Genomic DNA, 18,647 nt, shown 5'->3' with positions numbered 1-18,647 from the left:
CCAGAAAATATTTGAAGTAATACCCAAATATTTAGAAAACAAACACATTTCTAAATAACACGGGTCAAAAAGAGAAATCAGAGGCCAGCCCAGTGGCATAGTAGTTAAGTCTGGGCACTCTGCTTCAGTGGCCCAGGGTTCACTGGTTTGGATCCTGGGCCCGGACCTACCCCCTGCTCACCAAGCCATGCTGTGGTGGCATCCCACATACAAATTAGAGGAAGATTGGGACAGATGTTAGTGACAATCTTCCTCAAGCAAAAAGAGGAGGATTGGCAACAGATGTTAGCTCAGGGCCAATCTTCCTCACCAAAAAAAGAGAAATTAGAGGGTAATTAAAAAATATTTTTAACTAAATGCAAATGAAAAACAATATGCCATTTGTAGAATGTAGTTAAAGCAGTGCTTAGAGGGAAATTTATAGCATTAAATTATTATATTAGGAAAGAAGGAAGATCTCAAATATTCTAACGTAAATTTTTTCTATAAATGGCAAGACAGTAAATAATTTTGGCTTAACAGGTCATACAATCCCTGTTGCGACTACTCAACTATATTTTTGTAGAGTGAGAGCAGCCATAAAGATTCTGTAGAAGATAGCTGTGGCTATGTTCCAATAAAGCTGTATTTACAGAAACAGGCAGAGGACTATGTTTGGCCTCCTGGCTGTAGTTTGCTGACTCCTCATCTCATCTCCCACCTTAAGAAACTAGAAAAAGAAAATCAAATTAAATCCAAAGTTAGCAGAAAGAAGGAAATAATAAAGAAAGAGCAGAACTCAATGAAACTGAAGACAGAAAATGAAAGAAAATCAGTAAAATCAAAAGCTGATATTTTGGGCGCCGGCCTGGTTGTGCAGTGGTTAAGTCTGCACATTCAGCAACCTGGGGTTTCACAGGTTCAGATCCTGGGTGTGGACATGGCACCGCTCAACAAGCCATGCTGTGGCAGGTGTCCCACATATAAAGTAGAAGAAGATGATCATGGATGTTAGCTCAGGGACAGTCTTCCAGAGGAGGATTGGCAGCAGATGTTAGCTCATCTTTCTCAAAAGAAAAAAAAAAGCTGGTACTTTGAAATATCAATAAAATTGACAAACATCTAGCCTGGATGATAAAGGAAAAGGAGGGAAGACACAAGTCACCAATATAGAAGTGAAAGAGAGGACATCACTACATATCCTACAGATATATGAAAAGGGTAATAAGGGAATTTAGGAACACTTTTAGGTCAATAAAGGTGATATTTTAGGTCAAATAGAAAAATTACTTCAAAGACCCACAGCTCAAGAAATAGGTAACCTGAATAGCCTTACATCTATTCTTTTTAAAAAATATTTATGGTAAAACACTTTCTTAATAAAGAAAACTTCAGGCTCAGATGACTTCACTGATAAATTATACCAGCACTTAAGATAAAAAAAATACCATTTCTACATAAATATTCTTCCATAAAATAGAGGAGAAAACTTCTCTACTACTTTTCTGAAGTCAGTGTTACTCATACCAAAACCAGTCAAAGATATTTCAAATAAAGAAAATTTCAGACTTATATTCCCTATGAATAGAGACACAAATGCAAGTCCAATCCAGCAATGTATAAAGAGAATAATACATCATGATCAAGTAGGATTTATTTCAGAATTGACTGTACGATCATCTCAGCACAGGCAGAAAAATCATTTTACAAAATTCAACATTCATTCATGATCAAAAATTCTTCACAAACTAGGAATAGAAAGAAACACCCTATGTGATTAAACGCATCTACAAAAGATCTACAGCTAACATCACGGTTAATGGAGAAAGACTGAAGGCTTTCCCCCTAAGGTTCATAATAAGGCAAAAATTTCCATTCTTAAAACTTATTCAATATTATATTTAGGGCCCTAGTCAGTGCAATAAGGCTAGAAAAAGTAGTAAAAGATGTATAGATTGTAAAGGAAGATATTCACTTTATTCATAGATGACATAATCATCTACATAGAAAATCTCTAGGAAACTACTAAATATCTACCAGAAATAATGGGCGAATTTAACGAAGTCAGTAAACACACATAATGTTATTCCCATATACTAGCAACGAACAACTGGAAAAAGAAATTTAAAAAAAACCCACTATTTTACAAAAACATCAGAAAAAATCTTGAAATACTGAGAGGTAAATTTAACAAAATACGTGCAACAACTCTTGCACTGAAAACTACAAAACATTGCTGATAGACTGATATATTGTCTTCATGGATCAGAGGACTTCAAATTCTTAATGTCAATTCTTTCAAAATTATCTATAGATTCAGTGATATCTCAATCAAGATCCCAGGAGGCTATTTTTTGTGGATATTAACAAGGTGACTTGAAAATTTACATGGAAATGCCAAAGACTTAGGATAATCAAAACAGTTTTGAATAAGAAAAGAAATTGGATTTACCATAAAAGTAATCAGGAGAGTGTGGTATTAGCATAATGATAACCATACAGACCAAGAGAACCGAAGAGTCCATGAATAGATCTACACATATTTGTTCAATTGACTTTCAACAAAAACGCCAAAGTAATTCAATGGTGTAAGGACAGTATTTTTATCAAATAGACATTTGTGTCTAAATATACAGAGAACTTTTACTACTCAATAATATGAAAACCTAATTTCATCCTAACTGAAAAATGGGCAAAATATTCAAAGATACTTCATCAAAGAAGATATAGAGATGGCCAACAAGCATGTGAAAAGAGGCTCAACATTAGTTGGCAGGAAAAAACAATTAAAAAATCACAATGAGATTTAACTATATAACCACTGGGATGGTTAAAATTTTAAAAGACTTTTGGTCTAAACAAGGTGGTGTGGACTCATTTCCCCTTGTTCCTCCCTGCTAAGGACAACTACAAACTCTGGACATAAGGCAAGAGGCAACCAAAGTAGAAGTCTGGAACGTGGTGAGAGGAAAGCAAACTGGTTTAGCTTTCCAGCCTGAAAGTACGACACGGCAGTACAGTGTCTTACAATCCCCCAACATGACACACAAAGGCAACCCAGGCCTGGCTTTGCCAGACACCCAACCTAGGAAGAGAAGACAGCCCAGGTAGGCTCGTTTCTCTCCCTCGTCAACAGTCTCACTGACAACCCCAAGAACAGGCAAGAGGGATTGATCCTGGGCCCCACTAACATATATAAGTGACCAAAGGTAGAGCTCTCCTTGCTCAGGGGCCTGAGACTTTTCTCCCCAGCCTTGAAGTGGAGGGGGCCATTAGCAGGGAGGGTCACACCACAACTTGACACCCCCAGGAAGTGTTTGTCTCCTCCCCCACTGAGTCATGGGAGGGGGGACCATGGCCTGGGGAAAACCCTTCCCACCCCTCAGGCAGCACCAGCAGAGACCAATGGGAGCCCAGCAGGTTACACTGAGAAACTAGTAAACCAGCAAAAGCAAAGAAAATTAACCCAAAGCAAGCAGAAGACAGGCAATAAAGATCAGAACAGAAATCAATGAAACTGAAATAGGGGCTTCAGCAGGCCCAATCAAGAAAACAGAAAAAGAAAAGAAAAAGAAACTGAAAGCAAGCAGAAAGAAGAAAATAATAAAGGTAAGAATAGAGATCAATGAGGCTGAAATAGAAATCAATGAAGTTGAAAACACTAACAATAAAAAAGGTCAATGAAATCAAAAGCCGATTCTTCAAAAAAAATCAATATAGTAAGTTGATAAACCTTTAGGAAGAACGACAAAAATAAAACAAAGGAAGACACAAATCACTAATTCAAGGAATAAATCAGGAGTGATAACTGTAGATCCTGCAACCATGAAAGAGATAATAAGGAATACTAAGAACAACTTTACACTTGTAAAATCGACAACTTAGAATAAATGGATCAGTTTCTTGAAAACTACAAACTACCAAAGCTCAACCAAAATGAATTAGATGCTATAATCATTAAAAACTTTGAATTCATAATTAAAAAGCTCCTGAGTAAGAAATCTCCAAGCCCAGAGAGTTTCACTATAGAATTCTACAAAACATTCAAAGACTAATTAACATCAATTTTACATAATCTCTTCCAGGAAACAGAAGAGGAGGGAACACAGTCCAACTCATTTTATGAGGTCAGTATTACCAAGACCAAAACTAAATAAAGACAATACAAACAAAACTACACACTAATATCTCCCATGGGCTTAGAGGTAAAATTCCTTAACAAAATGTTAGCAAACTAAATCTAACAATGGATAACAAAATTTATACGTCATGACCAGGTGGAATTTATTCCAGGTATGCAAGGCATTGGACAAAATCTAACACTCATTCATGATTTAAAAAACAACAACAAAAAACTCTTTAGTAAGGTAGGACTAAGAGGAATTAACTCAACTTGATAAAGAGCACCTACAGAAAACCCTATAGGCAACGTCATACTTAAATGGTGAAAGACAAAATTCTTGCCCCTTAAAATCGCAAACAAGACTCAAATACCTGCCCTCACCTCTTTATTCAACATAGTACTGGATCATCTAACCACTGCAATGGCAAGAAAAAGAAATAAAAGGCACACGAATTGGGAAGAAACAAATGATACTGTTCCTATTTGCAGATGGCATGATTCTCTACACAGAAAGTCCCAAGGGATCAAGGGGGGGAAAAAAAAGGAATTCAGTAAAATTACACATAGAAATCAATATACTAACAATGAACATGTGGAACTTGAAATTAAAAGCCCACTTTCCAATTGCTACAAAGAAAATGAACTACTTAGATATACATTTAACAAAACATTTAAGGATGTGTATATGAAAAATTACAAAATGCTGATGAAAGAAATCAAGGATCTAGATAAATGGAGATACATATCATATTCATAGATTGGAAGCCTCAACACAGTAAAGACATCAGTTCTCCTCAAATTGACGAGGTTTATGCAATTTCTATCAAAACTTTAGCAAGTTTTTTCGTTTTAGAAGAGCCTATTCTAAAATTTCCACAGAAAGGAACAGGCTCTGGAATAGCTAAAATGTCCATGGAGAGGCACAGGTCCTAGAAAAGCTGAAACAATCTTGGAAAAAAAAATATGGGAGGAATCACTCTACCTCAAATTAAGGCTTACCATATATCCACTGTAATCAAGACAGTGTGATACCGGCAGAGGGAAAGACACATAGACCAAAAGAACAAAACAGAAAACCCAGAAATAGACCCACGCAAATATGCTCAACTGATTTTTGACAAATGTGCAAACGCAAATTAGTGAAGGAATGATAAACTTTACCAAACAGTGCTGAAGTAACTGGACATTCATAGACAAAAAAAGGAACTCCCCCTAAATCTCACAACCAATACAGGAATTAATTCAAAATGGATCAAGGTCTTAAAAGAAAATGTACAAACTGTAAAACATTTAGAAAAGAAAGGCTAAAAATCTTTGGGATCTAGGGATAGGCAAAGAGTTCTTAGAGTTGACAGAAAAAGCATAATCCATAATTAAAAAATTGATAAATTGGACTGCAATTGAAAACATTTGCTCTGCAAAAGACTATATGGGGAAAGTGAAGACAAGCTAGACTGTGAGAAAATATTTGCAAACCACATATCTGACCAAGGACTAGTAGCTACAATATATAAAGAACTCTCAAAACTCTACATTTAAAAAAACAAAGACTTCAGTTAGAAAATAGGCAAATGATACAAACATTTCACTGAAGAGGATCTATAGATGGCAAATAGACACATGAAGAGATGTTCAACACGTCATTAGAAAAATTCAAATTAAAACATGATGAGGTGCTACTACACACCAGAAAGGCTGAAATAAAAAATGACAGCACCAGATGCTGGCAAGGATGTGAAGAAATTGGAGCACTCATCCATTGGTAATGAAAATGTAAAATGATACAATCACTCTGGAAAAGTTTGGCAGTTTCTTATAAAACTAAACACGCAATTACCATGTGACCCAACAGTTGCACTCTTGGGCATTTCTCCTAGAGAAATGACACCTTATATTCACAGAGAAACCTATACACAGATATTCATAGCAGCTTTATCCATAAGAGCTCAAAACTGGAAATGGTCTGGAAGTCCATCCATGGGTGAACAGAAAAATAAACCGAAGTATATACATACCATGCAATACTACTCAGCAATAAAAAGAAAAACTACCATAACAGACAACTTGGATAAATCTCAAGGGAATTCTGCTGAGTGAAAAAAGCCAATCCACAGAAGCTACATACTCTATGATTCTATTTAACAATTTTGAAATAACAAAATTATGGAAATGACGACTAGATTAGTAGTTGCCAGGAGTTAGGAATGAGGGGCTGGGTAGGAAGCAGGTGAATGTAATTATAAAAGGCCAACCTGAGACATCCTTGTAGTCATGAACTTTTGTATTCTGACTGCTGTGGTGGATACAGGAACCTATACATGTGATAAAATTGAACGGAACTAAATACATGCACGCACACACACACACATAAATGAGTACAAGTAAAACTGGAGAAATCTGAGTAAGATTGGTGGATTGTATCAATGTTCATATCCTGCCTATGATACTGTTCTATAGTTTCACAAGATGCAACCATGAGAGGAAACTGGAGAAAGGTACTTAGGATCTTTCTTTATTATTTTTTTTGAGGAAGATTAGCCCTGAACTAACACCCACTGCCAATCCTCTGCTTTTTGCTGAAGAAAGACTGGCCCCGAGCTAATAAGCATGCCTGTCTTCTTCTACTTTATATGTGTGGAGCCTGCCACAGCATGGCTTGACAAATGGTGTCCAGGTCCGCACCCGGGATCTGAACCAGCGAACCCGGGGCTGCCAAAGCGGAACGGGTGCATTTAACCGCTGTGCCACTGGGCTGGCCCAGGATCTTTCTGTATTATTTTTTACAACTGCACATGGATCTACAATTATCTCAATTAAAATTTTAATTAAAAAGACAATACCAAATGTGGGTGAAAAGGTGGAGAAACTGGAACTCTCATCCATCGTTGATGAAAATGCAAAATGGTACAGTCACCGTGTAAAGAGTTTCATCAATTTCTTAGAAATGTAAACATATACTTACCTTGCAACCCAGCAATCCCACCCCTAGGTATTTATCCAAGACAAATGAAATCATGTCAACACAAATGTCTAAACACAAATGCTCATAAAAGCATTATTCATAATAGCCAACAACTGGAAACAACTCAAAAGTCTATCATCCTGTGAATGGATCAACAAATTGTGGTACAGTTCTACAAGTAGAATATTGAATACTATTCAGCATTAAAAGCCCTGCTACTCATACACGCTACAACATGGATGAATCTCAATACCATCATGCTAAGTGAAATAAGTCAGGCACAACAGTGTCTACATATTTTATTTATCAGACATTTCCAAAAAGGCAAAACTATTAAGAAATTAGACCAGTGGTTGCCAGAGGCTGGGGGTGTGAGAGAAGGGAATTCATTTCAAAGGGGCATGCACAAAGTAACTTTTTGGGGTGATGGAAATACTCTACATCTCAGTTGTGCTGGAGTTTATACTATATACAGTCATCAAACTATCCTTAAAAAGCATGAATTTTATCATATGTAAGGTACACTTTGCTTAAAGAAATAAATTTAGCAAGACAATGATAGTGTGTATTGAAAGAGCAGAAATCTAAACATGCAGTACATTTCAAATGACTCCATTTCAATATTGGATTATTTTAATTTTATAGGAAGACAGGCAAGCAGAGGCCCTATCTCGAAAATAAGAATTGTGCAAATATTTGCATGATGAATGAAGTTTTCCCAGATATTCAGGAATCTAAGCCTTTGGTGTGCATCTCACTGTTAGTTGGAATCCTTCCAACTGCTAGGGCAAAGGAGTGAAAATGTTAGTCATTGCCAAGTTCTCAGTGTATTTCCATGGATCACCACGTAGAAAACTCTGTAACATAGTTTATTTAGTCAACCAGTCTCTTTTAAAATTTTTCTATGTATGTCACCGATTTGTGTTTAAACATTGTTACTAAAAGTTTTTAGAATAAAATTTTTATTAATCCAGCAAATTTATAAAGAATATAACGTAATTAATTATTGCAGTACCCTGTAATTATGATAAAATTACCTAACAGAAAATACCATGCTGACCTTCTTAGAAACCTCTCTTTCGTATATATATTCTATTACTATTCTCTCATATATACACATATATGATACTGAGTTCTAGTGGGGAAGCTGAAGGTCAGGAAAAATTGACTCAACTTAACTGAGTAAAGAATATATAGACATTTATTTAGAAAATGAATAACAACGTTTGCGATAAAACTCCAAAATATCAAATGTAAGATGGCCACAATACTCTGATGATCAAGGAGCACACATTCACACAATTTATTGGATTACTGCAATTTCAGAGGCATGAAACCTGACATGGTAAGATATAGTATGTTATCAGTCAGGAAAAAAATAAAAAGAACATTAAGTCCTTATGAAGCTTTAGGAAGCTATAAAGGCTAGATCATTTTGTCTTCTTAACTGCCTTTGGAAAGTTCTTATATCTCATCTTTTTCTTTGTAAAATGTTTCCAAATTCATTTGTTCAGTATTTATTTAAAATAAGTAAGCATGTCATGCATGTTCTATTGAATGTTCAAGGATAAAATTAAAACAAGATATCCTCTGTAAAGCAAATATATTTATTATGCACTTTCATATACATAGGGATTTTTGCTTAATATAATACAAGGAATAAAATAAACTTTTACAATGTGAAATTCAATGTACATTTTAGGCTATTTACATACCCAGAACCAAGGGAAAAATAAAAAGAAAGCATTTGTCTGCAACTACATTTGCTGAGAAGCGTAAATGGAGGACATCAAGCAAAACAAACATTTGCATAGCCAAATAATATTGAGAAAAGTATTTACTTCTGTTTTTTAAGTAGTGAACTATTTTTAGTGATGATTCTGGTGGGGGTGGGGGTGAGGACAAGGGACAAGGACATTGGTTGTATTTTGTATTTGTAGTACACACTGAGTTCTGCAATTTTCCTTCCAAAACCTTTCCTACAAACATTCAGAGTTTTATTTTTCATAACTACATTTTTTGTCACTTCCCTTACTATCAACTCATGACTTTTAGGGAATGGGCACAGATGGAATGTTACAAAAATGTTGTAAGCACATGGCGTCACAGGTGTGTAGTGGTATCAGGTGATTTACAAAATTTAAACATTTTAATTTTTCTAATAGTTATTTAGGAGTTTTATATTTGGGGGACTTATTTCTACTCTTCTCAGTGGAGCAAGAGCCATTTTCAGTCATGGTCTTAAATCCCCCACAAAAACAAACAGGCAGAGCAGGGCATTATCCTTATCCTAACGAAAAGCCACTTCTGTCCTATTCCAAAACATAATCAGTATAAAAACATCCAGAGGAATACTTACTTTTGAAAAATCTTATTTTTCCAAGAGGTTCTCTTCCTACCAACTGTTTCAAGTTTATATAAAAATGGATATGAAAACATTTAGCTCTTTGAAAAACATAAATCCCTTATGTAATGAGTCATATCTTTGCCCTTTGGCCACAAGGTGCATTTTTGTAAAAAAACAATAAAATTAAATAAATACAATTCCAATAATTCAAGGTTAATAGAAAAACTGGCAGCTTTCAGGGTTCTCTTTCTAAAGAAAAATACACCTAATAAGAAATTACAGCTTCTTCCTCTACAGTAATGTAAATGTACTGTATTTGAGATATGAGTAAGATTGGTTCTAATAATAGTATGTGTTCATATTTATTAATAGAATCATCAACACTTTTAAGGCTACTTTGCAAGAGTCCTATTAAGTGTATTTAATAAATGTCCCATAGGGACAAAAATTCAATACTTGAAACATTCACATTCGAGTTATCAATATTGCCATGTCACCTTAATATCAATTGAACTTATCTCCTATTCCTGAAATGACTTGATGACATAAACAGAATGAGTTTTGCTGACTTTGAAAAACAAAAGCAAAAATAAAAGCCTTACATGAAGATTCAAGTGAAACATTTATCACAACCAATTACACCTTTCTACTTCTCTGAGCAATGCATCACGTGTGTGTCCTTCACATATGAAGATGACATTACTGACCTCTATTACTAAGACAGTTTTTAAAGATTTTTTTGCCAGTAGTAGCAATGGTTTTGTGCTGAATCTCTAAATTCTCTTTCCTCATTCCTCCTTCTCATCAACAGCACATGGAAAAAATAGAATTTCTGGGTTTTGTAAGATTCTCAGGGCTTATTCAAAGATCAAACTTGGCTTCTAAACAATGAATCTGAACCTTTCCAGACACACACACAACCCATCTAAGCTACCTTCACTGGTTCAGGGGCCACCCAGGAGGCCAAGGCTGTGGGTCACATTTGAGCAGTCAACTTTGTTTCCCTTGGTCACAGATTCCACCCTTAACCCTGGCATTCCGTCATCCTGCAAGCAATTGTCCAAAGAAGAAAACAGAAGAGTGTGTAGACAGAAAAATGCAAATCCGTCACTATTGTTTATCAAACACCAATAAAAAAATACAAATGTGCTATAAGCAACAGGTTAGTGGTGCCATCTGTGAAGGACAGCAACGTGTTACATTCATCAAGAATATTCATCCAACTAACCACGAAAATTGATCCAATTGATTTTGGGTGGGGGCTATTTTAGTCACGAAGAGATTTACAAAATAGAAACAACTGAAAGAGAAGCAGCATTAAAATTTACACTGGTAAATTACTTTATTTAGCTGGATGGACGAGATAAGGCTAGTCAATGAATTGTTCAGGGATCAAAACTCTACCCTCAGATAGACAGGTGAGTCTCCCTCTACACACACAGCACTGAGGCTGGCCTCTGGCCCTGAGAATGCTCACGCCTCAGGAATGACAGTCCGTCTGCTAGGAGGTGGAACGACAAGTGAGTGGAAGGTGAAACTGTACCCCAGGGGAGGAGACAGAACTTTGTTCTGCCCAGAGTCTGGGTTTGGGTTATTTTGACACCTTTAGCCGGAGATTAGGAGGATTCTACCAGGAAACCCAAATTTAAACTACTTAGAGCAGCTCCCTAAAATACTAGAAGTTATTTTTAAAAAATCTGTCAAGAAACCATTTTTTCACCTCAATGTGGCATTAAATAGAAACTCATTTTTAACCAATGCTGAAGGTGTAGAAACATAAAATAGTTGATTTATTTTATTGAGCAACATTTTTAAAGATACAAGAAACAAGCCATACGCTACAACAATGCAAATGGGACTGAAACAGTATGCTCACGTTTTGTTTGCCACAAAAAGAAAAAAATAAATACAAGGAACACTGCCTTTTCATATATATTTGATCATGGCACATGCACATTTATCAAATCTTAACTTAAAGAACTTTACTCAAAAATTTTTTCAGCTTTTATCAGGGAACTGCAGTATATACCTGCACTACAAAAAAAGTGCTTATTCTTGTGTAGTGAATACAAAGCACACAAAATAAAACTGTTTAAGCACAGAGGGTTACACTGAGAAGGCAGCCTTACTATTGAGGCACATTACAGTAAGTAAGGTAACTGTACTGCAGATAGCACATTCTTCATTTTTTTTCAGCAAATCAACAGGCATTTTATGCTTCCATCCAGTAGCTGAAGAACCACTCCAATCACAACGTCTTCTGTTTCACGGACCAGGAAACTAACGCAAAAGTTAAAAAAAACAAATTATTTCTACATTACAGTTATTATATAACTACATACAGTTTTAAGATGCTATATAAGAATACATGCATATTTTTTTACTATGTAAAACACAAAGTAGACCTATCTATTAGAGATTCATTATTTAACTTATAAGTCACTTTCAAAGATTCCACAAATGTTTACCTTTAATTCACGTTACTGTTTAATATATATTTACACTTTGCCTTTACAAATGGTATCATGAGAGTTGGAGGTTTCTGTCATCAGAACAAAATATTTTTAAAATAAATCACATTGGAGAATGTATAACTACTTTATAAAAATTATTTTTGAATGAGATTTGATCAGTTTTCCGGAGATTCACATTGAAGGGTGCTTATTATTAGAAGGTATGGGGAATTTATTCACTACAACGTTGCACTTAAAATATTCCTAAAAGATATCTCCAAAGACGAAAGAAGTAAAAGAAAGAGATTTCAGTTTCCTAAAGGAAAGAGTCTGATTTTGTTAGAGAATGAAAAATGACTGAGCAAAGTGTGATAAATATACTGGTAGCATAAATTAGCAAAGATTCCTAATGAAATCTTTGTATTTATCGCCAAAACGAAAAATGTGCTTCTGAAAAAGTATCCATGATATAAAATTATGTATCTATTTTCCCACTAACTTCCCCCATGTAACTAGTGAAGCATCCATTGTGGTGGAAAGGAAAAAAAAATGTTTTTTTTGACAAATATGACTTTATTTTGAGGCTAACACATTTAATTCCTATGTCTAAATATACTGGACCCTAAATACCCTCTTGCCACCTATTCTTGGTGTGTGTGAACTTTACTTTGAAATTTCTTAAGAGGTGTGTCATAATGAAAATTACCTTTTGCTGATTAAAGCTTCAACTTCTTCCAGAGTGAAAAGGAAGGAGATGAACATTTATTAATCATCTACTAAGCGCTATATATATGACTTTATTCAAACCAAAAAGATGAGTATTACAAAAACAGCCCCTCCCTCTGTTACCATTGAAGAACTTTTAAGAGGGAAAATGACTGTAGACAGAATCCTTAATCTGAGACTCATAAATAGTATAATCATTCCTTCACTTATTCAACACATTTTTACTGAGAAATGACCATAAGTCCAAGCAGTATTCCAAGTACATGGAATGTATCCCTGAACAAAAGAGATCAAAGTCCCTACCTTCACAAAGCTTACATTTCAGTTGGGAGGAGACAAATAATGAATCTAACAATAAGTAAAATACATAAGGGATGTTACATATTAAGTACTTTGGATAAAATGAAGCAGGAAAGGGAAAACGGAGTGCCGGAGGCAGAACTCAAATTCAAAAGCGTGACAGGGGAAGGTCTTGCTGAGAGGATGGTATCTCAGCAGTGATTAGGTGAGGGAACTGGCCACGTAACTATTAGGGAAGAGTATTCTAAGTAGAGGAAACTATATACTTTTGATATTTTATCCTTTAAGTTGATGCTACGTTACCTTTTATAATGGTGTTTCCTTTTTATAGTTGAAGCTCGGGTCAGAACCCTCAATCTGAAGCTTCAGGGCTTGTTTAAGGCTTAATTCCGTCTCTGAGGAAGGATACCCTTCTAACACTTCCTGATGCCCTCGATCTTGTACTGTTCGTGGGACCGAAACCCTACCGAGAAAAACCTGGTTGCTCTGAAGATGATAATTTGGATTTGTCATTATTCCATTTCTCTTCTTCTGCTCCCCACTTTGTTGGTGAATAAGAAATTGCTGTTGAGATCGACCAATTTCTTGCTGAGTTGAAGGTATCATAATTTTGCACTGAGATTCTGCTGGCATTTGCTTCAGCGGGGCGCTAGTCCCAGATTTGGCTGTAGGCCCTCTTTTATCAAACTGAGTCATTTCATATTCTAAAACTTTTGGCTGTGAAGAGTTATTTTGTTTAGCTTTTTTCCCAGCTGACCCAGATTTACTGGAATTTTCTGATTTCCCTCCTTTATGTGTTTTAGTTGACTTCAAACTGGGCTTTACTTGACTCCACTCAAACTCACTACTCGGTGAATTATGGCTCTGTCCCAAGGACTGCGTTGTGGAAGACGGGGAAACAATCGACTGTCGACTTCTACTGCGTGGCAATGAATGCTGCTGAATTTGTTCTGTAAATGACAAGTTGTGAAAGCTATCAATCGGCACTGTTTGAGCCGTTGCTGTAGATGAAGTAGTTCTCAAAGATGAATTTTTTGAGCTTTTCAGGGAATTATTTGACAATGATGACTTCTGACGATCTACAGTAGAATCTGGAGATTCTGAAGGAGAGCTGAACGCATGAGCTGGCCCATTAGGTAAACCACGCAAGGAAGGCTGCATATCCCCTCCACCAGTACTACCAGAGCTGTTTGATTTAATTGTTAATGATTGCATTTTTGAAGACACTGATTGCAGAGGTTTTTGCTCCATTGTGTGAACAGGAGATGGCGAACAGCCATTCAGACTAGATGCACCATATTTTTCTAATAACTTAATTATTTGAGAATGTCCATTTTTGGCTGCAACACGCATAGCAGTGCGTCCAAATTGATCAGCATGGTTTGGATCAGCACCATGCTCTAATAAAACCTGCACAACGTCAATGTGTCCTTCCTGGGCGGCAATACACAGTGCCGTGGCGCCCTGATTACATGTGTGGTCAACTACAGCGCCATGCTCAATCAGCAGCTGAACCACTTTGACATGGCCCTGCCAGGCTGCAGACTGCAAGGCAGATCGCTTCTCATTGTCTGCAGCATTGATGTCAGCATGGTAGGTTATCAGAACCTGCACCATTTCCAAATGGCCTTGCCAGCAGGAAACATGAAGTGCTGTCCTTCCTTCAGCATCACTTGCTTCTACATTTGCACCATTTTCTAAAAAGTACTCAGCCATTGTAAGTTGGTTTTCTAAGGCCAAAATATAAAGTGTAGGCCTACCATCGGCATCTTTGTAGTTAACATCAGCTCCATGGCTAAAAAGCAATTCAACAATGTCCCTGTGCCCTTCTAATGCAGCAACCCGCAGTGCATTTCTTCCATCATAACCTCTTTGATCAATGTTAGATTTATTTTCCAATAATATTTGAACACAATCATAATGACCCTCTTGTGAGGCTAATATGAAAGGTATTCGTCCGTCATTATCGATCTCATTTGTTCTAGCACCTTGTTCAATAAGTGCTTCACATATTAATCTGTGACCTTCAAAAGCTGCCATGTGCAAAGGTGTCCATCCAGCATCATCTCTGTGATTTTCATCTAACCCTCTATCCAGCAGAGTACGTACTACCTCAACATTTCCTTGGGCTGAAGCTATGCTGAGGACTGTCCTACCTTCACTATCAATGCTATCCACAGCTGCACCCCAAAACAAAAGTGTGTTTACAACTGAAGCATGGCCCATAGAAGCTGCTGCTAAGAGGGGTGTACGGCCATTGTTATCTGTGTGGTCCACATCGGCTCCCCCCTCTAAGAGCAAGTCAACCACATCGACATGTCCTTCATAGGCAGCTACTAGCAGTGGAGTCATGCCATCTTTATCACAATGATCAACTTCAGCACCTCGATCAATTAAAAGGCTAACGACTGATGCATGTCCTTTACTTGCAGGCACACAAAGGGCAGCTACAGAGAGTGCGGTCCTGCCATCAACATCCTCATGATTCACTTCTGCTCCATGGTCCAGCAGGTGTTCCACAATTTCTCTATGTCCCATGTATGCTGCTGCTATCAAAGCAGTTCTACCTTCATTATCAGCTTTATTGACTTCAGCACCATGTTGTAGCAAATTCAGTACAATATCCTCATGTCCTCCCCAAGCTGCTGCTCTCAAAGCTGTTCGGCTATCAGCATCTGCACAATCCACTTTTACGCCAGCATAAAGGAGTGCAGAGACTACCTCAGTGTGGCCACCCCAAGCAGCAGATCTTAATGCTGTCCAACCATCTTGATCAGTATGATTAATATTTGCTCCACACCCAATCAAACAATTGACCACCTTGGTATGTCCTTGTCTAGCAGCTAGGGTGAGTGGTGTATGTCCATGAGCATCTTCTATCTCTAAATCTGCTCCCCTAGAGACAAGTAAATTCACTACATCAAGATTGCCACTGTATGCAGCATTAGCCAGTAATGTTCTTCCATTTGAATCACACTGATTTACTGAAGCTCCATTATCTAATAATGTCCGAATGGAATCCTCTCTTTCTAAGGCTTGTCGGACTATGCATGACGTACGATCATCTTCGCTGTTGACATGAGCCCCAGCTTTAACCAACAGCTGTAGCACTTCTTGTTCCTTGGGTATTAAAGTAGACAGGGAGTCTCTGACAGGTGTACCATTCCAGATCATCCACAGAGCTAACTCAGCTGTCTCTAACTGTAAGTTTGAATTAATTAAGTGCAATGCAAATTCTTGTGCTTCCAATGGTGTTAAATTCTTGGCTTGACAGGTATAACTCATAGCCAACATTCTGTGTCCTTCTGCTGCATTACATAAATACTTCTGAGTGCAGTGTTTCACATCCAGAAGCCACTCTGCAAAACTATAGTGAAACAGTATTTTCGTATTTCCTAGTCCATCAACAAGCAGTTTAGAGAGCACATCTAACTTGCGTTGAAAGTCTTCCAAAGTTAATGACATATTTTTGGTCCATACTGCATGATACAATTCTGTTATAGTCAAAGGTCGGCAGGCTGCAAGAATCACATTCAAAATAGGCTGAACCTTCGCAAATTGTTTTCTTACAAAAAGTCTTTGACAGAGCCAGAGATACAGACCATTCAGAGTTCCTGGGATGTCACGAATCTCTCTCAGCATAATAAAATTTTCTACAACTCCATCTAGGACTCGTTCTAGATAAAGAAAGCATCCACTGCTTTTAATGTGCAGTTGATTTAACATCTCTGCAGTTTCTTTTGTGAGGTGTTGTCGCAAAGCTTCTTCTTGATCTAAACGATGAAGAATGTACTGCTGAACATCCTTAACAATATACGCCTTCCGAAGGTCATCTAAACTTATTTTTCGAAAACCTACAGAAGAGACAAAAAAGCAGATGCCATCAGTTGAAAATGATTATAGAAGTTGCCATATACTCAAAAAAAATGTCTTTAACATATAATGTATAATAAACTAACAAGCAAATAAAGCAATATTAAATCAGCTAATACTAATAAATTAATATCTATTAGTATATAAATCACTTTTCTTCTCCTTCTGTAAAAACACACTGATGGCAGATAAACTGCTTCATTTTCCTATCTACAAGTGGAAGGATTTCCTATTCTTTTATGGCTCAGTTCTCCTCTCAACTTCAATAAGAGAAACTAAACTAAGCAATAGACAGTCTTACATACATATCCATAAAAGCACCTTGTCAAGATTTTTTGAACCCCTAAATGACTAGGAGAGAACGTTGCAGAAGATATAACAAATAAAGTTTGTTTGTTTTTACAACCTGATCTTTTTCATATGACAAATTTACATATTTCTATTTACATACCTGAATGTACCCTAGCCTTAATTATGGGCATGAGTATTTACATCATCACCTGTCACTGCTTTTAAATTACATTATTTTATGTGTTATAAAATTAAAATAATTAAATCTCAGACTGTCAATAAATAGCTTGACCATTAAGATGCAACTTGGTCAAATTAAGCTAACAAAACTTCAGCACTGTAAAAATAAAGCAACTTAAAACTCAAAGCAACCTAAAAACATACTAGTCACAGCTATTTGAAATTCACTTTAACTTCTTTACAGGAAACCACAATTTCATTTTCCAAAGGAAGATATCCTGATTTCTAAACACGAATTTATTAGACAATTGTGTATTCATCTTACAAAAGAAAAAAAATGCTGAGTGAATGAACTTCCTTTAGAGATAAATCCAGAAATCAAGCAAAGATTAGCAATGTCAATTAATACTGAGTAAAATATCCTTTTACCCATTGAATAAAACAAATATATATATCACAAATATATATATTTATATCACCTACTATATGTCAGTATGTCAGGTACTAGGTGAGGAGATTAGATTTTTATTTTGTCATAAGAAGTCAGTGAGGAATTTTGATCAAGGCAATAAAGTGACGAGATTTGCATTTTTTTACTTTTTTTTGAGGAAGATTAGCCCTGAGCTAACATGTGCTGCCAGTTCTCCTCTTTTTGCTGAGGAAAAGTGGCCTGAGCTAACATCTGTGCCCATCTTCCTCTACTTTATGTGTGGGACGCCTGCCCCAGCATGGCTTGATGAGTATGTAGGTCTGCACCTGGGATCTGAACATGTGAATCCTGGGCTGCCGAAGCGGAATGTGCAAACTTAACTGCTGCACCACTGGGCCAGTCCCCAGGTTTGCATTTTTACAGATCATTCCAACATCACTAAACAGGAAGAACTGGAGTAGAGACTATAGGCAAAACCTTTTAAAGATGCCGTGATAAGGTCTAGATAAGAATCGCTAAGGGCCTAAACAACCACAGCAGCAGCAAAGATAAAAATAAACTATGGATTCAGGAATTACTGATAAAAAGCTAAATTGCATAGAGCTTAGTGAGTGTGGAGAAGGAAAGAGAAGAGGAGTGAAAGCTGACAGTAATTTCCCGCTTGGCCAACACAATGGAAAAAAAGACCACTGAAGGATAAACAATAGGTTTGGAGAAAAAGCTGATAAATTCAGTTTTGTGATAATGAGTTTGAACTGCTTAGATGAAATGGGACAAATTTATTGAAAAATACAACCTACTAAGAATGACACATGAAGAAATAACAAATCTGCATAGCTCTAAATCTATACAAAAAATGGAATCTGTAATTATACACACACACACACACACACACACACACACACACACACCTCTTTAACTGATTATACATATAACTGGGCATTTTCCACAGAATTAACCAAAAGATAAATTTTAATTATGAA

At 36.5% G+C, this 18,647-nt stretch overlaps 1 protein-coding gene across 2 annotated transcripts in view; it reads right to left on the bottom strand.

Annotated features, from left to right (window-relative positions):
* Positions 1–8,655: 8,655 nt before the first annotated feature.
* The window catches only part of ANKRD50 (ankyrin repeat domain containing 50), a 50,163-nt gene continuing 40,171 nt past the window's right edge, over positions 8,656–18,647 (bottom strand). For both annotated transcript variants that reach the window (XM_023636588.2, XM_023636590.2), the window contains exons 4-5: positions 13,194–16,744; positions 8,656–11,691 (exon numbers count right to left, since the gene is read on the bottom strand). In XM_023636588.2, the coding sequence (XP_023492356.1) occupies positions 13,197–16,744 (3,548 nt within the window). In that variant the 3' untranslated portion in view covers positions 8,656–11,691; positions 13,194–13,196. The remainder of the gene's footprint in view (positions 11,692–13,193; positions 16,745–18,647) is intronic.

The sequence above is a fragment of the Equus caballus genome, chromosome 2 (assembly GCF_041296265.1).
Source record: "Equus caballus isolate H_3958 breed thoroughbred chromosome 2, TB-T2T, whole genome shotgun sequence".
Lineage (NCBI taxonomy): Eukaryota > Metazoa > Chordata > Mammalia > Perissodactyla > Equidae > Equus > Equus caballus.
The sequence above is the reverse complement of the archived record's forward strand: the minus strand, read 5'-3'. Positions and strand labels throughout refer to the sequence as shown.